This window comes from Sminthopsis crassicaudata, chromosome 3, assembly GCF_048593235.1.
Source record: "Sminthopsis crassicaudata isolate SCR6 chromosome 3, ASM4859323v1, whole genome shotgun sequence".
Taxonomy (NCBI): domain Eukaryota; kingdom Metazoa; phylum Chordata; class Mammalia; order Dasyuromorphia; family Dasyuridae; genus Sminthopsis; species Sminthopsis crassicaudata.
The window spans coordinates 616,047,174-616,070,388 of NC_133619.1; the positions used below are offsets into that span (position 1 = coordinate 616,047,174).

The 23,215-nt window shown below is 50.9% G+C and overlaps 2 protein-coding genes across 11 annotated transcripts in view; one reads left to right on the plus strand and one right to left on the minus strand.

Moving 5' to 3' along the window:
• The window catches only part of ZBTB17 (zinc finger and BTB domain containing 17), a 47,765-nt gene extending 42,090 nt beyond the window's left edge, over window positions 1–5,675 (plus strand). For all 6 annotated transcript variants that reach the window (XM_074306176.1, XM_074306175.1, XM_074306180.1 and 3 more), the window contains 11 exons: window positions 373–426; window positions 930–1,186; window positions 1,274–1,416; window positions 1,728–2,028; window positions 2,365–2,452; window positions 2,551–2,667; window positions 2,768–2,888; window positions 3,197–3,327; window positions 4,032–4,247; window positions 4,369–4,458; window positions 4,841–5,675. In XM_074306176.1, coding sequence (XP_074162277.1) covers window positions 373–426; window positions 930–1,186; window positions 1,274–1,416; window positions 1,728–2,028; window positions 2,365–2,452; window positions 2,551–2,667; window positions 2,768–2,888; window positions 3,197–3,327; window positions 4,032–4,247; window positions 4,369–4,458; window positions 4,841–5,109 — 1,787 coding nt within the window. In that variant the 3' untranslated portion in view covers window positions 5,110–5,675. The remainder of the gene's footprint in view (window positions 1–372; window positions 427–929; window positions 1,187–1,273; window positions 1,417–1,727; window positions 2,029–2,364; window positions 2,453–2,550; window positions 2,668–2,767; window positions 2,889–3,196; window positions 3,328–4,031; window positions 4,248–4,368; window positions 4,459–4,840) is intronic.
• Window positions 5,676–7,946: 2,271 nt separating this feature from the next.
• Window positions 7,947–23,215, minus strand: part of SPEN (spen family transcriptional repressor) — a 74,761-nt gene continuing 59,492 nt past the window's right edge. For 4 of the 5 annotated variants that reach the window (XM_074306173.1, XM_074306172.1, XM_074306171.1 and 1 more), the window contains 5 exons: window positions 11,908–19,795; window positions 10,615–11,022; window positions 10,318–10,512; window positions 9,796–9,954; window positions 7,947–9,192 (listed from right to left, as the gene is read on the minus strand). In XM_074306173.1, coding sequence (XP_074162274.1) covers window positions 9,061–9,192; window positions 9,796–9,954; window positions 10,318–10,512; window positions 10,615–11,022; window positions 11,908–19,795 — 8,782 coding nt within the window. In that variant the 3' untranslated portion in view covers window positions 7,947–9,060. The remainder of the gene's footprint in view (window positions 9,193–9,795; window positions 9,955–10,317; window positions 10,513–10,614; window positions 11,023–11,907; window positions 19,796–23,215) is intronic. The other variant, XM_074306174.1, reaches the window with a different exon arrangement.

Sequence of the window (23,215 nt, forward strand, 5' to 3'; positions counted from 1 at the left end):
TTCTCTCTCTTCCTCTTTCTTTCTCTCTTGCTGTCTCTGTTTCTGTCTCTCTGTCTTTGTCTCTCCCTCTTTCTCTTTTTCCCCCTTCTCTCTCTTGCACACAGTTCCACTTGGTTGCTGTGAGGTAAGACAGGGACCATTGTCTCCATTTTATTTTTCTTTCCCGTGAACTTAGTGACCATTGTCAAAGACAGCCTTTCAAATAGACAAACACCGTTTGTAAAAAGATAGCCCATCAAACAGTAAACATTTTGTTTAAGGGGTCAAATGTTGCTGTTGGCTTTGATCCAGTAGCCCTGTCATTCTGCTCTTGGTTCCAGGTCCTCTCCCTAACCTTTTCCCTTTCTATCTCCTGTCACTCTCACTTTTCAGAGGGGGAAGCTGAGAGCCAGAGAAGTGACACCGTTCACCCAAACGACCCAGCAGGTCAGTCCCCGGACCGGGATCGTGCTGCTGGGGGGCCCCGGTCCGAGGCCTCCCGAGCTGCTCCTCCCAGGCTGTGTTGTCTCAGGGAAGACCCCTTCCGTGTCTCAGGCTAGTCTTCCCCAGCCACACGCCCTCCCTTCCCAATTCCTAAAGGCACAATCTGAAACATGTCTTTCAGCACTTCCTCTTATGTTTTGACTCCCTAAGGGCAACCTAAAATGTCTGTCTGGACCTTACACAGTGGCCAGCACAGTCTATACACATGGCAGCTGCATAATAAATCTATTTTGGCTGAACCTTCACCCTTCTTTTTTAAAAGCCCCTAAGTGCCAATCCCAGGAGGAAATGGCCTTTCTGGATGAGACTATCCCAGGGAAGCAAGTCTTCAGAGTCCTGCCCAGGCCAGACCGAGGGTCCAGCCCTTGGGGTCCTCTCAGGGCACATACCCGAGCAGACAATTCCACGGTGCCCCCAGAGTTCCTCCAGAGTTGGTTTCATTGCAGAAATGGAGGCTGAGCCACTGAGGGAGGATGAGGAACAAGAAGACAAGAGCCCAGAAGGAGCAGCCCTAGGGGAGACGAGCCCGGCCGAGGAGGGCGAGTCGCAGCTGGAGAACGGAGAGCCCCCCGAGGAGAACGAAGAGTCTGGAGGCACGGATTCTGGGCAGGAGAACGCGGGGGAGGCTCGGGTCTTACGCTCGGGCACCTACAGTGACCGCACGGAGTCGAAGGCCTACGGCTCAGTCATTCACAAGTGTGAGGTAGCTCTCGACCCAGCAGCCCCCGTCCGTCTCGCTCCCCGGAGCCGCCTCTCGTCCCCTCACCCCGAGCTCTGCCGTTGTCCATAGGACTGTGGGAAGGAGTTCACTCACACGGGAAACTTCAAGCGGCACATCCGCATCCACACCGGAGAGAAGCCCTTCTCGTGCCGGGAGTGTAACAAGGCCTTCTCTGACCCCGCCGCCTGCAAGGCCCACGAGAAAACACACAGGTACAGGCAGCCCCGGGGGCCGTGACCAATCCGAAAAGGGCATCCCACCAGCTCCTGTTGGCGGTTAGGAGGGGCCCCTGTTCAGAGGCCACCTAGTCTCCCCTTCTGCAGCATCTCTGAAAGGGGGTGTCCTCCCTTAGCCCTGCCTTCCTGCCCCCCACTCTTACCTTGTTCCAGAGCTATCCCCTACCTCCCCTTCCCCCCCCAGTTCCAGCTGGAGGACCGCTACCAGCCCCTGTGGAGAGCTTGACTGGCCCAGGGTCTGGGATGGCCAAGGCTAGCCCCCGCTCACCTTGGCACCCCCTCCCCAGCCCCCTGAAGCCCTATGGCTGTGAGGAGTGCGGCAAGAGCTACCGGCTCATCAGCCTGCTCAACCTGCACAAGAAGCGCCACACGGGGGAGGCCCGGTACCGCTGCGACGACTGTGGCAAGCTCTTCACCACCTCAGGCAACCTGAAGCGCCACCAGCTGGTGCACAGCGGGGAGAAGCCCTACCAGTGTGACTACTGCGGGCGCTCCTTCTCCGACCCCACCTCCAAGATGCGCCACCTGGAGACCCACGACACCGACAAGGAGCACAAGTGCCCGCACTGCGACAAGAAGTTCAACCAGGTGGGCCCCATTCCCACCCTTGTCGGCCCCTGCGTTTCATGCATTTAGGCCAACCGAGGCGCCCGACGGCTCCATTCTGATTGGTGGAGGACGTGTGGGGGTCAGGGGAGCCCTCAGGAGGCGGCGGGGACTGCCCCGGGGCTAAAGGGGACAATTAACTAAGGTTCTGTCCCTCAGAAATGGTGGTTGTGTGCAGGGGTGGCAGGATGAGGGGGGGCTTTCTGAGGGGAGTCTGTTAATGGCTACCAGACAGTCTCAGGGGCCTGGGGCAGGCCAGAGGGGGCTCTCCTCAGCATGCCTCCCCTGAGGCTCTTCCCACCCTCTTCCGGAGTACAGGTGGGCAACCTGAAAGCGCATCTAAAGATCCATATTGCTGACGGACCCCTGAAGTGCAGGGAGTGTGGCAAGCAGTTCACCACCTCAGGTAGACACGCTGGCCCTTCCCCTCCCCCTCCTCTTCTCCCCTGCCCCCAGCCTTGCCCTAGGTGCTGCCCACCTCTTCCCCCTCCTCCACTGTTCCAGGAAACCTGAAGCGGCACCTTCGCATCCACAGTGGGGAGAAGCCTTACGTCTGCGTCCATTGTCAGAGGCAGTTTGCAGACCCGGGTGCCCTGCAGAGGCACGTGCGCATCCACACGGGTGAGCGGCTGCCCTGGGCTGCGGGGGAAAGGGGGAGCCCAGGGGGAGGGGCGAGACTGACTCACGCCGCCTCCGTCTCCACATGCCCGTCCTGCTCCAGGAGAGAAGCCGTGCCAGTGCCTCATCTGCGGGAAGGCTTTCACTCAGGCCAGCTCCCTCATTGCCCACGTGCGCCAGCACACCGGCGAGAAGCCCTACGTCTGTGAGCGCTGTGGCAAAAGGTGACTGCCCTCTTCCCCTTCCCCCCCCGGGCTTGTGCTTCCCCGTCCCATGCCAGCCACCTCCCCCATTCAGGCCACAGTTGTCCTTCCATCCCCAGGGCTCTTTGCCAAGAGTGACAAGCCTTGCATTTGGAGGCAGAGGATCTGGGTTTGGATCCCGGCTATTGGGTTCGCCACTGTCCCTTTCTCGCTGGTCCTGGTTGCTTTTCAGCTAGCTGCCTCTGAAGTTCCTCTTAGTGTCCAGTAGCAGGGAGGGAGGGGGCCAGTCCCTTGCACTCACTCCCATCTCATTTGTCCCTCCCCCGCAGGTTTGTCCAGTCTAGCCAGCTGGCCAACCACATCCGCCACCATGACAACATCCGCCCGCACAAGTGCAGCGTGTGCAGCAAGGCCTTTGTCAATGTGGGGGATCTCTCGAAGCACATCATCATCCACACAGGTGGGTCCTGGGCAGGGCAGCCCAGGAAGGGGGGGGGTGTCCCTGGGGCAGGCAGGGCCCAGGAGGACGACTCTGGGAGAACTCGTGCTGTCCAGCCTCCTATGGAGACCCCACGGACGCCCGCTCCCCAGTGCCTCGGCCTCCCGGGGTGAGCGTGGGGCTTGGAGCCAGGCTCTTTATTCCTTCACCCCTGTGGGCCCCATTCTCCTCTCCCAGCTTTACACTTGGGGGTCTTGAATCACACTCTGGCCTTCTTTCCCTGGACACGATGCCAGGAGTGGGATGGTGAGGGCCATTGGAGGTTAAGGTTGACACCAGGCTTGGGGCTCAGAGGTGACTTTGTTCCCCATCCTCCCCTGCCTCCTAGACCCACTCCTCCCCCAGAACCTAGTTCAGGCGTCAGACTCCAGTCCCAGGCATGTTCCACCGAGCAGTGCTCCCTTTGGGATGGGAAGTCACCGGGCGGAGGCCTAGACTCCGACCCCATGGGCCACTGCCTTCCAGACCCTCTTGCCTGGTGGTGGGCCTCCCAAGGGGTCTGTGTGCGCACGGAGCGCTCCTTCCTCCTGGGGCCGCTCCCCATGCAGAACCTCTGAGCACCGACCTGGGCAGGACGGGGTCCTCAGCCCTCCGGGGCTGCTCCAGTGGAGCCAAGCCTTGGCAGGGGAGGCTGCGCCAGTGACACTGCTCTTCTCCCCGCTCAGGGGAAAAGCCCTTCCTTTGTGACAAGTGCGGACGAGGCTTCAACCGTGTGGACAACCTTCGCTCCCACGTGAAGACGGTTCACCAGGGCAAGGCGGGCATCAAGATCGTGGAGCCGGACGAGGGGGACGAGGTCAACATCGTCACCGTGGCCTCGGATGACATGGTCACCCTGGCCACGGAGGCCCTGGCCGCCACGGCCGTCACCCAGCTCACAGGTGGGAGAAGGGGGGAGGCGAGCACTGTGGGCGGGTCTCGGGACAGAGGCAGCTGGCACGGGGGGGGGGGGGAGGGGGATAGCCTCCCTCCGCATCCCCCTAATCCTCCCTCACCCCGCAGTGGTGCCTGTTGGGGCTGCAGTGACGGCGGATGAGACGGAAGCTCTGAAAGCCGAGATCACCAAAGCCGTGAAGCAGGTGCAGGAAGCAGGTGAGGGCGCTGGGGTCAGCCCAGAGTGGGGGAGGGACCCCATCATCCTGGCCCCAGCCCGGGGCGCCCCTGTGACACCAGTGAAAAGAAATAGGGCAGAAAAGGTGCAGGGCTGCTCATGGGAGGAGGCAGGCTGTGATCTTGAGAGGACTCGGACAGGCGGGCACATTTCAGCCTGTGTAGGGGAGAGCTGCCCCCCCAGCTTTTCAGGCAGTGCCCGGCCGATGACCCTTCGGTGTGGAAAGAGTCCCTTCTTGAGCATGGGGTTCCCCCTAGGCCAAGGCAGCTGGGAGAGGCCTTTCCAGCCAGGGCGGGAGGTAACGCTGCAGCTCCTTGTCAGGGCTCCCTAACCCCAACACGGCATCTCTCCTGGTTCTGACAGACCCAAACACCCAGATCCTCTACGCCTGTGACTCGTGCGGTGAGAAGTTCCTGGATGCCAACAGTTTGGCCCAACACGTCCGGATCCACACGGCCCAGGCTCTGGTCATGTTCCAAGCGGACACGGACTTCTACCAGCAGTACGGGCCGGGAAGCACGTGGCAGGCGGAGCAAGTGTTGCAGGCTGGGGAACTGCTTTTCCGCCCCAGGGAAGGGGCTGAGGGCCAGCCCGCCCTGGCAGAGCCCCCTCCACCCACTGTGGCTGAATGAAGAGAGTGAGGTGCGAGCGGGCACGGCCATGGCAGACACTCCCCTCTCCTATTTAAAAATGGACGGAGCACCCCGGATCCCTAGAGAATAAATTGGATTATTTTCTAAAGCTCCCGGAGTTGCTGTGGGCCTGGGCAGGGTCGGGAGGGAGATGCTGAGGGAAATGCCCAGTGCCGTTGGCAACAGCCACCCAGAAGTGCCAAGTGAAGGACGAATGTGGGCATTGATGGAGGGGCCTTTGGGCCAGGTACAAGGGGCATGCACCTCTGGCCTTCCTCTGGGGGGGAGGAGGGATGGCCAGCCTGGAGATGGCTCCTCCCCCCCCCCCCCCCCCCCCCCCGACCTTGCTCTGCTCCGGGAGGCTGCCTGGGCCCTGCCCGCCTCCTCTCCAGGCCAGGTTGTGAGACCTGATGGCCACTTCCTCTAAGCCCGGGGCTGCCTTGGAGCCCAGGGACCGGCCTAAAGGCCTTCCTTCTCCAGCACAGGCGGGCAGGCTCGTGGCCTCTGCTCGCAGATCTTCAGGGAGGGACAGACCACTAATAAATAGCATCCAAGCACTTACAGAGCACACAGTTTGCAAAGCACTTTATTATGTAATCTTACAGGACCCTTTACAGGTCCCGAGAGGGAGACTATTGTGGCTATTTGTTGTCAGGGAAATGGGCTGTTTGAGTGGCATCCAGGGTCAGAAAAGCCAAAAGTACCTGAGGCAGGTATGCACCATCCTGCTCCAGCTTGCCCTGAGACAGCTATCCTTCCAGACCCTGCTCCTCACTGCCTTCCACATACCACCTGATGACCCTCCCATAGTTCACTTTAGTTGGCACAGCCATCCAAAACTGGCGAGGAGCCCTCCATGGCTCCATCTCCTCTGTCACCCACCTTTGCGCTCTAGCTCCACAACCTCCACTTTTGCTGGGCAGTGCCCAGGGGGCCCTCCACCCTCTTCGGTCATGGCCCTGCCCCCTTCTTAATAAAACCCCACATCTCCCATGTCCTGACCATGCCGTCCCCATCTCATGTGTGTGAAGTTGGGTTTGGGGTCCATGTGGAGGACTTCCTTCTCATTCCATCACGCCAGATTTGGCCCCGTTCACGTCCTGTCAAAAGTTCTTCTTGCTCACAGCATCTTAAACTAAACTTCCCAACTGTCCAAGAGAAAGTTGATGAGCGTTAAGGCCGTGCTTTTAACCTAAGCCTCCATAACATGAGATGGCACAGAGCACAGCAGAGGTCTCAGGGCACTCCAGGGGGGCCCACCTTGGGCACCTGGAACCACAGCCTTGACAGTTGCTTATTGCCTGTCCGGCACGTCTATCTTCTCCATAAGAGCCGCCTCCGAGACCATTAAATGCTTTCCTAGGATCTAGGGGAGTTACGGCCAGTATCTCCTTCACCTGGTTGTCTTGTTTTAGTCTCCCGCTTCCGTCGGCTGCTCTTCCGTCACGTGAGCTTTGAGGTTCTCTCACCATCCTCCTCTCAAACGTCTTCCTTAAACGTTAACGCCCAGAACTAAACAAAAACTTCCAACCACTTGCACTTCTGCAGTCACTGACCATTCCTCAATATAAATCTGACAGCATGACCGGGACTGGAAGCCAAGTTCACTGGCTTGTAGTTGACGACTTCCTTCTCTTTTAAAAGTGGTATTGTTGCCTTTTCTCAGTCTGCCAGTACTCGCCCATCCTTATCCACGCATAACATTACTCATAACTCTCACATGAGAATTACTTGGTCCATGTGTTATCAGCAGGTTAAATGCCATTGAATTTCACGCAGCCTAGCCATGACCTTGTCAGTCAGTCCAGGGCTTGTGGGGCTCACGCCTCCAGTTCCCGTCATCTCAATTTTCCCCTTTAAGAATAAAAAGGCAGAACTACTTTGTAAATGGGCTGTAAACCTGTAAGTCATATAGTGCATCTCTCTTACCAATCTTAAATTAAGACACTCTCAGCTGCTTAACTTTATCTGTAAAAAAGAAATGGGAGTAACTACCTGGATGGCAGCATGTTTGCAGCCTAGCATTTACAGGGCATGATGTTAAGGTCTTTGGAGAGAGACCTTGTTCTTTGTCTCCCAAGTTTCAGGTTTTCGATGTTTTCTTCCAGTCATTTTCTTTCCCCTCTTATGGTAGCTGCCATGTTCATGGACCCAGTAGATAAGATGGATCCGGTGGCATCCCTTTTGGCTGGAGAAGTCAAAGATGACTTCAGACGAGACAGGCGTGGAAATTGTGAATTAAGGCTTGCCGCCGTCTCCCTGGCACACCAGCACCAGAGGCTGCCCTGTGTCCATTCTTGAGGAAATCCAGAAGCCCAGAACATTCCAAGGGGAAATTCAATAAAGACATTATTGGCCCTAAATCTGGGCGACAGGTTATGGTTTGGGGAGGGATGACCTCCCCAGGCTAAATCTTTCAGAGGAGGATGTGGGGATGGATGTCCCTTGTGAACCGATTCCAGATTTCAGGGGTTGGAGAGATGAAAACAAGGAAACAAAGCTGGCTTAAAATTTGCAGGTTCCTTTTGGTGGTTGTTTATTCTGTGTATCAAAATAATAAGTGCCTTTAATGTTACTTAAGAACCAATCGGGACTTCTGAGTTTTACAGATATTTACACCACAAAACAAACATGGTCCAAGTCCAACTTGATCTTGATAAAAACATCTTCGTATGTACAAGATAAAATGACCCACAAGAAAGGGGATCAAGCATCAAATGGTCTGAAGCGAGTGAGGGTTAAGAAATTCAAATCAGTGAACAGACGTCAGAGGTTGCGGGAGGAGCCTACAGAATCCAGTGTCTACCCTCCCCAGCCTCTCAAGATCGACAATCACATTCAAGCTCAACATGTTTTGTATTTTTTAATAAAGTTTGTAATCCAATGGACACACAAAACAAAACTGCGCTGAGAAAAAACAGTTCCATAAATTAATAAGTGTTAGAGGAGGGGTAGGGAATAAAAAGTCTCTTTGTACAAGTGTCTAACACTCCCACATCGCGGGGCAGGGGGGAGAGGGGGAAGGGGATAAAGGAGGTCGGGGAGAATGGATGAAGGGGGAGAGGTGAGCCATGTTTAAATGAAGCGCACTTACAAATGAGTGACGATACAAAGTCTGAGTATGAAAATAAGATTTTCTCTGAAAACACATTTTTGGCACAGATTAAAAAAAAATGTATGTCAGGGGATTTGATTTTTTTTTTAAAGTCAGTATTATATATATTTATATATATTATATATATATATTTATATATACACACACCCACTGAGTTCTGCATATCCCACCAGGAAGGAAAACCAAGGTTTTCCCACTGCTGTTTTTTTTTCCCCAATGTAAACTGTACATCCCAGATGAATTAAAGATGGTGGCAGCGGGAGAGTTGATTAAGAAAGGATGGCGGGGGTCCAGAAGAGAAAGGGAACTGGGGGTAGGGAAAGGGGGCAAAAACAATCCGATGAAATGTTCCTTGACCCCTAGATTTCTGCAGAAGTTCCCAAGTCCTGCGTTTTGAGTCCGCGATGCGTGTTAATGTACATCAAGACATCCAGAACGTCACAGCATGTCTTCAACTGTGCAAAAGTCCAAGTCACTAATTTAGTGCAAAGGCAGTTCAGGTTTTTTTTTCTTTTTCTGTTTGTTTAAAAAAAAATTTTTTTTTTTTAATTTAACCCTCCCAGCCCAGGCCTTGATCTGCCTGCTGAGTGCATCGTTGTCCGTAAGCTAAAGCATCATGTAAACATACAAGGTAGCAGCACCACACCCAGTGACACACAGTCTGATCAAGGCCACGGAGGGCAGGAGGCTGGCTTCCGGCAGCAATTTCTTCACACTCGGCTTCGGTATCATCCTCTTCCTTTTGTCTGACCTGATGGTGGTGGTTGGTTTTGTTGTTGTTTTGCTGCGGGGCCTTGGAAAGAATAAACCAACTCGGACAGCAGCCTGCCAGTGGCTCACACGGAGGCAATGATGATCATGAGGTGGGGGGAGATATTGGAGATGCTGGCTAGGAGGTCGGGGGCCAAGCGGGAGAGATGTCTCTCGGAAAACTCACAGGGAGGGAAGATCTGTAGGACATAAGCAGGCTGGAGGAGAGGAGAGGAGAAGGAACGTTTAGAACTCGCCCTCTGAAACACAGATTGTACCTTGCATTTCTTCAGCAAAAACAACCATTTTCCTCACATCCCCAGACTCGACTGACTCAAAGGGCTTCACCTCCCAAGGGGGAACCTTGCTGCCACCCCAAGTCCTTCCGGGCAGGGATCCTTTGCAAGCACTCACCAGTCCTATCCTGCCCGGGCACATCAATGCAGAGCTGGGCGACGGGGAGTCTCGGGGACCCCTGCCGCCGCACCCACACTGCCAAGCCCAAGGTCGGCGGAGATACCCTCCTCCTCTGGCCCTTTCTCCAGCTTCCCATGGCTCTCACCATCAGAGTTCCATGACGCATCTGTCTTAAGCTCTACTTCCCTTCAATGTCTGTAAAGTTTGGCCTGTCCCATTCACTCCCTCCCAATGAATATTCCAAGAGAATCCTGGCCACAGCTTAATTCTTGAGGGAGATCAGACTGCTAAGAGGAAGGGGAAACACTACAATGGGCATCATTCGTCAGGGTGCCGCTGGCTACTCCGTGGCCGTCCCGTGACAGTTCTTCAATGACTCCCACTCTGCAGGACAATATACTAACCTGATTGGAGCCCAGGTTGGCCACGTTGATGATGCCCGCGGCCTGCTTGGTCTGCAGGTAGGTGATGAAGGCAGCCTTGAGGGACTCGGTCTGACTGACGACGTCCTCTTGGTCTCGGCCACAGGGCAGAGCCAATAACAGGCAGTAGTCGGTCTCCACCTGGGGTCAGAGATTCTGCTCAGTCAGTTGGCCACCAACCATCACACAGCCCAGGCTCCTCAACAAAATGAGGGCTCATGAAGGAGCCCAAAGTGGCGGGGCTCTGTCCCGGCCATCCCTCCTCGCAGAGACTGAGCGCCTCTGAAGGCGAGACCGCCAGGCCTGCCCAGGAGTCCCTCCCGAGCCCTGGGAAGCCCCCCCCACCCAGGGCGGAATCCACGTGAGCCCTTCCTGTGGCCGCTGAGGAACCGCAGAAAGCAGTGGTGCCATCAGGCCCCTCTTTACCCAGAGGCTGGATAAGTCACCCAGAATGGGGGTGCGGGAACAGAAGGCTGGAGCCATCCTGGTCAAGGCCATACTCACCGTCATCCTCCGAGCAACTCCCTCCAGCTGAGAGGCCTCCAGGCGCATCCTCTGGGCAATCCTCAGGGGGGGGCCCACCTCTGAAGTGGGGAGAGACCGGTGGGCCAGCACGTTGTTGCCAGAGACAAAGTGGAGCTGCACGGCCGCAGTGTCGTTCTTCAGAGCCAGGAGGCCCTGCCACACAATGGGATACTTCTACAAAGGAGGGAAAGGGGAGTGAGCACCCTGGAAAAGGGGGGGATTCAAGGCTGGGCCCAGTCCAGCCAGTAGACGGCATGTCCTCCCTCCCACACTCACCTTCAGGAGCTGAACCATATCGACAGGTCTCTGGGAAATGGGTTGAGGAGATAATTCTTGCTTAATGACAGGCTGAGATTCTGAGCGCGGTAATCCTGATGGGTTCCCGGGGCCAGAGGTCGTGGGGATCAAGAGGGGTTGCTTGGGCCCTGCCTGGGGGGCATGAGGGGATGGCAGGTCTGTCTTGATGGAGACGGCCACAGGGGACGGATAAGAGGTCTGACTGGCTTCCGCCTGTGCCCGCTGAATGTGGAGATGGGAGTCGAGCTGACTTGAGAGTCGACTTCCGGCCACGTGGGGGTTCTGCTCGGGGCCTCCCGTCTGCGTGGCCTTAACGTCCTGGGAAACCTGAGGGGTTTTGCTTCGCACAGGCTGGCTAGGATGAGCGTGTTCACCTTCAGCTGGGACCTAGGAACGAACAAGTGGGATGGGAAGAGAGGAACAAGCATCAGAATCCATTTCATTCACCACAAACTTCCCTCCACTGACATCCCAAACGATCCTATAGAACGACATTGGGGAAGGAGCAGAGAAGCTCTCGGAGGTTCCTTCTCTCTATGCTCCAATCTCCCCACGTGCGCGGCTGGGGTCCACAGAGCACCTAAGTACCTCTCTCGGCCAGAGTCCTGGAACTCTCCTTGAGATAACTATCTCTGTCCTAAAAAGCCTTCAGGACGACTTCAAACCAGTCTCACTGGTCTACTCAGGAGCCCCTTAGAGCCCGGATACAACAATCAAGACCTGTGACTTCATCGGTGGGCTCGCTCTCTCCACCGATGCAGATCATGACCCCTTCGCACCTTAGCCGATGGTCTTCGCGAGTTATCACGGCCATTAAAAACAAAAAAAGATCACCTGGTGATCAACCTTCTGGTGATGAGCCTCTGAACTAGGCCGCTCCTCGGACAAGAGGCACACAGTCCATCGCCAGGCTCAGACTCGGGGCCTTTTCGGCGCGCGGGGCCTTCCACGGCCACAGCCTTTGGAGAGCCCGGGGTCCCCTCCAAGCCAGAATGAGGCATCAGAGGAAGGTTTTAGGAGGCAATCCCTCTCTCAAACCCTTCACCATTTCCAAATGCTTCTGAGAAAAGGCTGTCCACTTCCCTCACATCCCAGCCACCATCCTCCCCTATGCCAGGCAGGGCTGGGGCTTCTCAACTTTTAGGCTTCCTTCTTCAGGCCCACCTGAGTCCATGTGGCTGCTAACATGGCATTGAGAAAGCCCTCCTCGCTCTCCAGCGGCAGTGTGCGCACCCAACACCCCAAGGAGAAAGAAGAGCACTGCTTTCTCACCTGAGATGGGGTCATGCTCCGGGAAGGCAGTCCAATCTGGGAAGCACCGGGAAACTGAGGGTGCCCAAGCTGAGCCGCTGTATGATAGCTCCGGAGATCACCATATCTGTACTCATGGTACACGTCCCCAGTGGGACGGATGATCTGAACCCCGTGGGGTACGCCCGTGGGCGGGGTCAGGGGGAGCCCTGGAAGCTGGCCACCACTGGGGGGAACACTAAGAAGGCGGGGCTCGCTGTGGGGGGAGGGGGCCATTGCAACCTCTGACGCTTTGGGGGTCGGGGTCTCCTTCCCTGGCTGAGGGGTCTTGCTGGCCGGTGGCGTTTTTGTCGCCCCTTCCGGGGTCCGGGACTGCCGGGCGTCTAGGAGGTGCTCACCGACGGTGGCCACGTGCGGATGCCTCATGAGCCTCACCTCCCGGGGCACGTTATAGGGGTGCATCCGGTACTCGGGCTGCATGACCAGCACTTCGGGCTGCACGGGAGCCGAGCCTCTGCACACGGGATGGTGATAGTGTAGCTCCTCTTCGGGAGGATGCTGGGAGGACAGTGGGGGCAGGACAAGAGGGGCCGGCTGGGGAGTGCCGGATCGCTGAGGCCGGATCTCTAGCTGGGACTGCAGAGGGGCCCTCGGAGAGTGCAGGCCCTCAGGCCGGATGCCATAGGGGATGCTGGGTAGAGGAGGGGTGTTCATCCGCACTTCGCCTTGGGAGAGATGGCTGAGAGACACCGTTTGGGTGATGCTATGCGGGGGCATGATGACAGACTGCTCTGGGTGCATGCTAGATAGGTACTGAGGCACAGGAATTCCCGGTGCCAACATGACCGATGGATTATTGGATAAGACTGGAGAAGAGGTACTGCTGGGATGACAAGCCCTTGGGAACGGAGACGGGGAGTGCCCGCTTGTCCGGGGAGAATGTGGCTCTTGCTTTAAGACTCCCAAGTGAGAGATGGCTCGATCGGTCGGGGTACTGGGTCCAGAGCCGATATGGTTTGCTTCCGAATGCAGCTTGCCAGACAGGGAAGGTGGATGGTGTGAACTGAGGCCAGGGCTCAGACTGGATGGCTGGAGGGCCTTGGGCTCCACTTTGAGCGAGACTGGGTCAGGAGGCTTTTTGTTGGTGGAAGCTACGTTTGGGGAGAGTACCAACTGGCTGTGAACCAACACTGGTGGAGTGTTTGCTGCCTGTGCAAGGACCTTCCCTGGGCCAGCCTGATTGACCGGTGTGGACACAGACAAGTGACTCGGCTCTAATTTTTCCAAAGATGGGCGCTCTTGCTTAATGGATGCTATCACAGGAGACGTGGAATATGGCTGGGATCCTAGGACCAGGGAGGAATGAGTAGGCACACTCCCATAGCCCGTGGGAGTCTGAGAACCCAACTTTGGAGTTGGCTGCGATGACATCACAGACTCTTGCTTGACCTGTGGCTTAGACATTGACTGCTGGAACTCGATGTCCATGGCACTTGCCGGAGGAATCTGGCTAATTTTAGCGCTGATTCGTTGGGGACCCTCCGTCTTCTGTCCCGAGTAACTCAGAAGCACCACACCTTCTGAGGTATTCACTCTAAGTCCTGGGCTCGAGCCAGTCTCTGAGGGCCGATCTTCAATCACAGACATGGATCCTGGATGGAACCGACTGTTCTCATTAGTGCTCGGCCACGGCTTGTATTTAGAAGACAGCGCGTTCCCAAGGCACGTCTGCACCGACTGAGTTTGCTTCGTGGCGGCCGCCCGAGAAGACTCTTCTGAATCGTTACTTGTAGGCATCCGGCTTATGACAGAGGTGGCTTTGGGAGCAATGACTGTGGTGACCTTTTCTTTCTCAGTAAACACTGGGGCCTCTGCTGCAGGCAGATCAGAGGCATTTGGGATTGGAACAGCAGGTTTCTCTTCTGAAACTGGTTTTATGGACTCTACTGGGGGGTGAGGTACCTCTTCTAGGCGAGGGGCACTGACAGGCTCAGCAATGGCCGCTGTGACATGAGTGGAAGTGATACTCGTGGCTGAAACATATTTGGGCTCCATGAGGATCTTTCTCAAAGTGCTGGAGTTGGTATCAATGTCAGAGGCCTTTGTGTCTGGGGGGAGGGCTGGAGGTGGGGTGGACCGTGCCCGGGCCTCTTCATGCCTTGTAATCCAGTCTGTCACCTTAGTGGTGCTTGGATGATGTGGGACCATCCCAGTTGGGATGGGGGTGGGGAGCTTGGCTGAAGCTGCAGAAGGAATCGTGGGAGTGGGTGTGCTTGGAACACTGGGTGGGGTAATTGGTGCATTCTCACTAGCTGAACGTACCTTGAAACTAGCTTGACTCCCATCATCCACTGGCACTGCCTGAGGGGGTAGGTCCAGTGGGGCTGGAGCTTTAGCAGGGGCGTCTTCTTCAGCAGCAAGTTCCATGGAAACCACCTCATTGGCTGGATTCTTGTTCGAGTCAGTGGGGCGTAACTCCGAGGAGACCAGATGGGAATTTTTATTTTGCTTGTCTTCTTTTGGTGTTTCTGGGGGTTTTAACTTCGCTTCGCTGGTGATGGGACACTTGTTCTGGGCTTGCTCGGATTCAAGAGCGTTTGCCTCCACGGCATCCCCTTTTTTACTGGTGCTTCTCTTCCGGCGAGACCGAGAGGCCTTTTGGCGTACTCTCTCCTTCCGGCAAACCTCTGTGTCCTGTGACGGCACCTCCGGCTCCTGGGCAGAGCCGGGAGACACACTCACGTTCCCTTCAGGCTCCTTGGGGTTTGCCAGCAGTGCTGATGAGGCGGGCTCACTTGCAGGGGGCACCGAAGGTTCGACCCCAGCATCTGTTTCCAAGATGCCTGATACAGCTTGATCGGTTTCAGGCTCCATCTCTGCCTGAGGAGATGGCAGCACAAGGGGTTCTGTCGCTATTTCACCTTCCGATTCTGCAGAGTAAGGTGGGGGAGCTGGGAAGTTTTCTGGCTCACCAGAAATGTCATTGATAATGGATCCGATGGCTGCTGCAAGTTCTGTCTCGCTGGCCTGGTGGGCAGGCTTGTCTCCCTCCTCTTCCGGACGTACCTCTGCCACTTCAGCCGTTGGCTCTTTGTAGGTAGCGAGAGAGGTCTCTGTCAGCTTTGCAATATTTTCCACAGCCTGCTCCAACTCAATCTGCTTGGCTAACTGGGCTGCCTCTGGGGACTGCTTGGGCTCACGGACAGCTTCGTTTTCTGACTCATTCACAAGATCTTCTGGCGCATTCTTCAACTGGGGTGATGGATTGTCTTCCTTTGGAGGACTTTTCACCTTTGAGGGTGGGACGGAGACCGGTTGCCCTTCCTCATCAGCAGGTCGCAAAGCTCCTTTTACTTCATCAACATTGAGACGAATTTCTACATTCTTCAGACACAAAGATGCTTTGTCCACCGAGGGTTTCGTATTTCGAGACCTTCCTCGTTTATATTTGGAACTTTTTTCTGGAACTTGTTTTTTCTCTACCACCTCAACTGAGGGAGTTTCTGGTGGGTTTTTGTCTGGGTCTACTTCTTTTTTGTCCCGCTTCTGCTCATTTCCACCTGTCTCTGGCTCCTCTTTGTCACACTTGGGTTTTGTACTGCTATCATTGACATTGGGCTCTTGGTCCCCCGTCTCATTAGTTTCTTCAGGTGAGTCAACTGTAGTATCTACTTTCTGCTCGCTTTTTCCTTTTTTCCCCTGCAGACCAGTAGGATTTGCCGATTTCTGAGATCTAGGTGATCGCCAGCCTTCAGCAAGTTTAACAGGTTCCACTGCGTCTTTGACTTCTGCCTCCTCTGCATCCTGTTCAGCTTTGACAGGTGATACATCTTCTTCAGCCCTTCGGCGGGTCTTAGGAGGCCTTCCCCTCCTGGGAGTAGCAGCAAGTGACATCTCCTGGGCTTCTCTCTCCCGTTTTCTGGTTGATCTTGGTTGTTCTACTGGGTCTTTAACAGGAGATGGTTCTTCCTTGTCCCCTGGGTTGGCGTAAACAGATCTCACATTTCTTCTCCGAGTTCGGCTGAGTGGCAAACTTGGCTCAATATTTTCAGTCTCTACAGCAGAACTGGGCGATTTAGCAGCATTTCTCGAAATCTTCTCTGCCTCCATCTTTAACTCCATGAGTTTCTGTGTTTCTCCACGAGGAGAACTAGACCGTTTGAGTTTTTCCCGATCAATTCTCTCACTCTTTCTTGTGACTGGCTTCTCTGGGACACTAACTATGGTTGGCTGTACTGGTGTCTTAGAACGTTTGCTTTTGCTGGACTTTTTATCTTTTGCAACAACTGGTGGTTCCACTTCCAAGTCATTATCAGAACCTGGAGGCTGAACCTCAGGAAGGACCTCAACTTTCTGACTTGTATCACAATTAGTCTTAGCAGCAGGGACAGGTTTTTCCTCTTTCACTTCACTAGGCTCCTCAGGCTTCTGAACTGGTTTGGAAAGTGGTGAGATTAGTGGGGTATTTTCAGGTTCTGGATCTATACTAATATCTACCTGAGAAGAAAATGAGGCTCCAGGGGTTGGAGGCTTGGTATCTAAATAAGAAGGATGCTCAGCTGACAAGTTTTCCTGTGAAACCAAAGGAACAGGAACAATTTCTTTGTTGGTCTCTGATACTGAGGGCAGTTCGTTTTTTTCTGGCTGTTCCACAGTGACAGTAGCGTGTTCAGGAACACATTTTGGATCTCCTGTTACAGAAGCCAGCTCTACAGTCTTTTCTTCTTGTCCCGAAGGCGCTTCCACAGTTTTCTCCTTCTCCGTTGACGAAGGCTCCAGTTCTTGGGACACGGCAGATCCTGAAGAAGGCCCTGCTGTAGATGGGGGTTTTGGCTCTGGCTCTTTGTGCTCAGGAGCAGATTCCAGTGACTCAGCTTGAATTTCCTTATCTTCTTGTTTCTCAACCTCTTTGGGTTTTTGGTCTTTTTCTTTTTCTTTTTGTTGCATTCTTGTGAGTTCAACAAATCTGCTGTGGAATAAAACCACTGGTTCTTGAATCAAATCAGTAGTGCTGTTTGACCCATCAGATGAGGTCTGCCTCCCATATGTCCTATTGGAAAGAAGGTCGAGTTCTTCATCCTTCCTTTCTAGATGCTGCAGTCGTTTAGAATCTTGCTCAAAGATGGAACTGTGTAAAAACCGAGAAGCAAATAATTCTTGTCTTTCCTGTTCCTCTTCTTTGTGATCATCTTTTTTATCATCCATCTTCCCTTCTGAATCAGTCCTAATTTTTTTCTTTTTCATGTACCAGGACGGGATAGGTCTTGGGGCCGAGTCAACCTTTTCCTTATCTTTGTTGTTTCGAAAACTAGCAAATCTAGAGTCCCAATCTAAAAAAGACCAATTTTCTTCTCTAGAAGAAGAGAGAGATTTAGCTCTTTCAAGCAGAGCTTTAGTGTCTGGAGTGATTGTTTTGTCCAGTGCAAAAGAATAAAATTTGTTCCTTTCTAAAGAACCAGACAACCTTTCATCTCTCTCACGAACTTTGTCTTCTCTGTCTCTCAATAAAAAAGACAAACGAGAATTCTCTAATAATGATGAAGCTTTGGGAGAATGAGATTTCTGTTCACTATCTTCATCTGAATCAGAAGGGACTTCTCCAGGTTCTAAATCTCTATGTATAGACCGTTTTCGAAGGCTCTCTCTTTTAATTATACTGCTTGGAAAGCTAACATCAGCTCTGTTGGGCTCTGCTTTCATTTGAGATTCCCACCGATTTGGTTCATCTTCAGAATTCAAGCCTGAAACTTTAATTTTGGCCATATCTGCCATCTGTTCCTTCTTGCTGGAATCATAAGGATTAAATTTTAGGGACTCCTCCCTGACAGTCATATTAGAATATGACAGACCCTTTTCATCTATTTTGGGAGACTCTTTGGTTTCCTTTAGTGGTATTAGCCTAGGGGAATCTACAGTCTCATCCTCCTCATGAAAAGGAAAATGACGGCTACTGGGTGAACAAGTAGTCCTTTCAGCATCTTCACTGATTTGGCGGGAACTTCTGTAATTTCTCTCTCTTTTAGTGCCAATTTCAAAATCAAAATGATCTACCTTTTTCTTTTTGCTTGGAGGAGAGTCATCCGTGACATCTTGAGGAGGTTTGCCCACTTCATGAACAAGGCTGCGTCTTTCATATTCATCCACCTCTTTCTTAGGACTGCCAAACTTCTCAGACTTTGCTATTTCCAGCTCCATCTGCTGTTTTCTGCGACTCTGCTCCATTTGTTTTCGGTAACTTTGTGTGTGATCAATATCAATGCCAATTTTCTCCTCATTATCTGCTGACTGTGGTTTCTCTTGGCCAGATTTGTGTTCTGCCATTTCTTCAGGAATGCTACTCAAGTTTTTCTTAATTTCTTCTTTTTCTGTTCCTTGATCATCATTAGTTTGAGGCTGTTTGTGCTGTGGCTTTATAAGGTTAAATTTTTTGGACAGAATTTCTTGACTTTCCACTGGTTCTTCAACTGTCTCTCCTAGCTTAGTGTGCAGGTCTAGGGTGGGCTTTGACATAATCCCCACAGAAATACTTGCAAGTTCTTGACAGTCTTTGGGGCTGGGAGCAGAAATAAGTTTTTCCAGTTTAATTCTCTCCAGTTTTTTAGGTTCTCTTCTAAAAATGTCCTTCCTTATGGGTTTTTTATCAGACTCAGCATCTCTTAAAACTGTCACTTCTCTTGCAGATGTCTCAGGCTGCCGTTTAAATGCTGCTTTGGCATCATCTTCATCCAGGATACTTTTTTTGACTTCCAGTTTTTGTCTATCAGGTTTCAAATTTGCATCAGCAAAACGTCTTTTTCGAGCCTCTAGCTTGTCCTGATCCACAGCACTCACACCTTCAGTTGTCGAGTCCTTTAAGTGCTTCTTAGTCTTCGGCTTTCCCTCCTTATCAGTCACTTCTGCATGGCTCACTTGGACTTTTTCTTTGGGCACTTTGGTTCTGACAGTGTCAATTTTTGCCTGATCACCAGATTTTGCTGCATCACTTTGATGGGGCTGCAATCTCTGGTCCAGAAAAGTAGATTTAACAGAGTCATTATCAAGCTTAGTTCTTAACTTTTCTAAAAATGGCTGTTCGATAACTTTCCCTTCTTTTTCTTTCACTCGAGTCAAGACCACACAGGGCATCAGCTCCAAACGGTTTTTGGCTGTCCCTTCTTTGTCAGCTTTCTCTTTGCTTTGTTTATTATTACTCTTCAATTTTTCAGGGCTGGGATCTCTCTCATTCTCTTGATCTGTTTCTGATGACTGAGAACCAGGGGAATGAATTTTGGCTTTTCGTCTTTGCTGAAAAGTAGGCTTGTCTTTTTCTGCCCTTTCAGGTTTTTCTTTTCTCACTGGGCGTTTTTCTTTCTCAACTCTTTCTGGATCAAAAGTCCGTTCTTTGTCAGGCTTTTCAATCTTTGTATAACGGTCTATGCGAGTCTTTTCAAACTTATCGTACCTCGGAGGAGAAACTGAACTGCAACTCCCACTCCGATCTGAAGACCTGCTGTAAACCCTCCGTTCAGAATCACTTTGGTGTCTCTCTGACTGAGGAGATGGAACTACAGGGCTTGGCGCTCGCCGAGAGTGGGCTGGACTCTGACTACGTTCAATCGGCCTCCTCTCGTGGTCTCTGTCTCGGTCAGATTCAAATCGTTCCCGCTCTCTTTCCCGCTCCCTCTGCCTGTAACTGTATTCCCTTATATCTTGTTCATATGGATCATTTCGGTAATCCCTGTATTCCCGGGGATCATCATAATATCGTGGTTCATAGTAGTCTCCTTGATAGGGATCCCAATCAGGATAAAATTCTCTCCCTCGGGCCGGATATTCCCTCCGAGGATCTTCAGAATACGACCCTGGGGTTCGAACTGACTCATAATATGTACGATCAGTGGTATACTCGTAGGACCCTCGTCTTTCATCTCTGTCCAAAAAAACAAAAGGAAAAAAGAAAATACATTAGCTCTTTCCTTCATTAACAAAACATTAAATTGTAATGTTACATCTTTAAGATTCTGCTTCTCCACACATGGAACATAACTCAACTTTTTCTAAAGTGAAAACTTTTTTTCATTTCATGTTTCTTCTGTTAAAAAACAGTCAATGGTTCTCTGTTGTCTAGTGATCAGTGATTAAACTGAAACTCAAGGCATGCTGTAATTCACAGCCTAAAACAATGTCTTGTACATAAGAGCTGAATGAAAGGTACTACTTGACCTTACAGAGGCTTATGTCCTATCATGAACCACATGATAGAAGTGGAGTTCTAAATACAGGTACCATACTGCTACCATACCTCCAGCCAGGCTGTTCCTAATTTCTGAAATGCTATCAGCCACTATCCTAACAAAAACTATATCTACATTTCAAGGTCCAATGTAAAAGTCCATTTCTTTCTGGCTCCTTCTCTCACTACCCCCAGCTAGTAAGAGCCTTTGTTCTGAGCTTCCACATAACAGTTTCATCAATCTCCAACCTGAATATTATAACTACACAACTGTCTCATCCCTTTTAATTGTCAGTTTCACGGGCAAGAGCTATATATCGAAACCATTTTATCTCCTCCTATCCTGAGCAGAGTGAAATACGTCATAAATGCCGATCATCTTCCTAGCAGCTAAGATGGTAGTGACAACATATTGCAAATAAACAGCTTCACTATCTCGGTGATCGTGTTTTTTGACAACAGTCAAACTGAGCTTTGAAATCAAAGTGTATGTGCCCTATAATAACACAGCACACAGTCAATACATACTGGTCCATCCTGTTTGGTTCTTGTACACATGGGTTCTAACTAATTTACTCAAAGAGAGGGAAGCCGTCTTCCCCAATTTTTTCTGACATGGCAGGGACACTGACAAACCACACAAGCACTGCATATCTCCTATTTTCATCACCTTTGGTGAATATCCATATTCCTATTAACCTTGAAGTCTCAAATCTCTAACTATTAAAGATGACCTATGGAATATTCCCAACTGGGGAACTGGGGAAGTCCAACAGCTTAAACTCAACACCTTCAAAGCTGAAGTCACCATCTTCCTCCCTGTCTTCCCCGTTGACTGCGATCCAGAGCTCAATCACCTCTGATATTACCCTGGTGCTTATCACATCACACCTGGATTGGTCACACAACTTTCAGCTAGAATTCCTTGCCTCTTAAATCTAATCTGTCCTACACTCAGCTAACAAAGTGATCTTCTTCGAGTGCACATCCAATCATGTCTGTCTGTGTGTATGTGTCTCTCTCTCCTCCTCCCTTCCCTCCTTACTTCCCCCTCACCTCTGTCTGTCTTCAGTGGCCTTTTATTTCCTCCAAGATTGACTATACAAGCTTGTTTGACTTTTATTATAAACTTGTTTGATATCTTTCCAGTCTTCTTTCTCTTTCTTCTTCACCTATCCCTTTAAACCCTATGGAATCCTGCTTCCATCTCCCCCATGTTCCTTGCCTTGTCACTGACAAAATGTGAAGGTCCGGACTAAATCGTCTGAAGGGCTCAGAATAAGTCCTTGTCAGGATAAGCAAAAGTCCTTGCCCCACGTTGTGGGCGCCAAATTGTCATGGTCCTGAATGTGAAGGTCCTGTAGTCTCTAAGTTATAATCCTTCCCTGGGAGGAGATCTCTTTTCTGTAAAATCTTTTCCTCTGTGCCGTCTAAACTCAATCCCAGACTAGACTTCCACGCCTCAGAATCCCTCCATTTTTTACATCTGCCTCCTGGCTTTCTTGGATAAAGCCAAGCAAAATTTTTCTGGTTCTCTTTAATCTTAAGTCTTCCCTTTGAGGCTCATCTCCAGTTTTATTCTATATACAGATTCTTTGTACATAGATCCTTGCAAACTCTTCCTCATTTGATTGTAAGCTTTTTGAGGACAGGGACTAGAGCATTAGCTCATCTATGTACAGCCTATGCCTGACACTTGGCAGGTACTAAATATCTGCTTGCTGATTTGATGGCATCCGTTATTTTGACTCCTCTTTAAGTTTCTTATATTTTACATGTTGTATCTTGTCCAAAATTATTATGTACCTCCCCACTCTGAGTGAAGCACTTTTAATTCTTTGAGAAGTCTATGACACAGAAAAAGACAAATCACCAAGACATAAACCATTACATTGTAAGGAAATTGTGAGATTAAGTGCTCTGAAGTTTACAGAAGAAAGTTATCAGGAGCAGCCTGGTAGAAGAAATGGCATTTGAGCTGCACTCTATGAATGAAAACTCTGAATTCAAAGACTTCATAAAACTCCTACACAACGGGCAATGTTTCAACTACTTCCGTACAAATGAGCTAGACAACTACCTATTTAAGTTATTCAATGATGGAAAGGGCTTCTGAGGATCATCTCTTCTAAACTTCTCTTATAGAAGTATAAATAGAGGCCCAAAAAGATTTACTGGAGTTGCCCAAAGTCACATAAGTCATAAGCAACAAAATGAGGATTCAAACCTCAGTCTCTTTAGATCATGGGAAAAATAAACATGGGCTGCAATTGGTGCTTCTAATACTGTAATTAGAAAGGTCTTTTGTAATTAGCAATGAGGGATCCTTTCCATAAAAAAATGATTCTGAAATAACTATTATTAGCTCATTCTCATAACTATCCCAAAGACAAGGGACACTACATTTTAAAGTTATATTAATCAGGATGCCATTATCCTGTTTGAAGGCAAATATGAGCAAAGCAAAAATAGATTCAAAGTCCCCTAAAACCAAAAGTGAACCCAAGTGTCAAAAGGCATTTTTCATGATGTCAATTTTATCTGAAGAATATATCTCTGGGGGAATCTAACTACAGGCATGCTTTGCAGTCTAATTAATAGCAATCAAAATCCTTTTGATAATGCCCAAAGAAGCCAAAGTACATTATTAAACAATCCAATGGGATTTTAGAGAACCTGGCAATATCTTGATAAAATGTCTTTTATTCGGATTTGATAAATACAAGTATTTGAGAGAAGAATACTAGGTTGTAATAATAACCCAAGCATTAACAGAAATGGTTGTGAAGTGATTCAGAACAGCAAAAGGAAAATAGGCTCTTAATAAGCTTTCAAGACCTTTAAACTGGCACAAACACCATCCCTAGAAAGAAGGGATATGAATATTAGTTAGCTTTGTCAATTTTTAATATGTTTTCAGATACGAATTCACAGATTCTTTAAGATCTCAAGGGGCTGGTATTCAATCCACAAACTTCTGGACTATTCTGGAGTGGTTTTTAAAGTACCTAAAATGAGATGTTTGAACCACTTTCCTATTAAACTATCAAGGCAGGTCTCATACTTGAGAACTGCACAAGGTTCAAGTCTACTTCTGAGTCTGTCTTTAAATCCCAC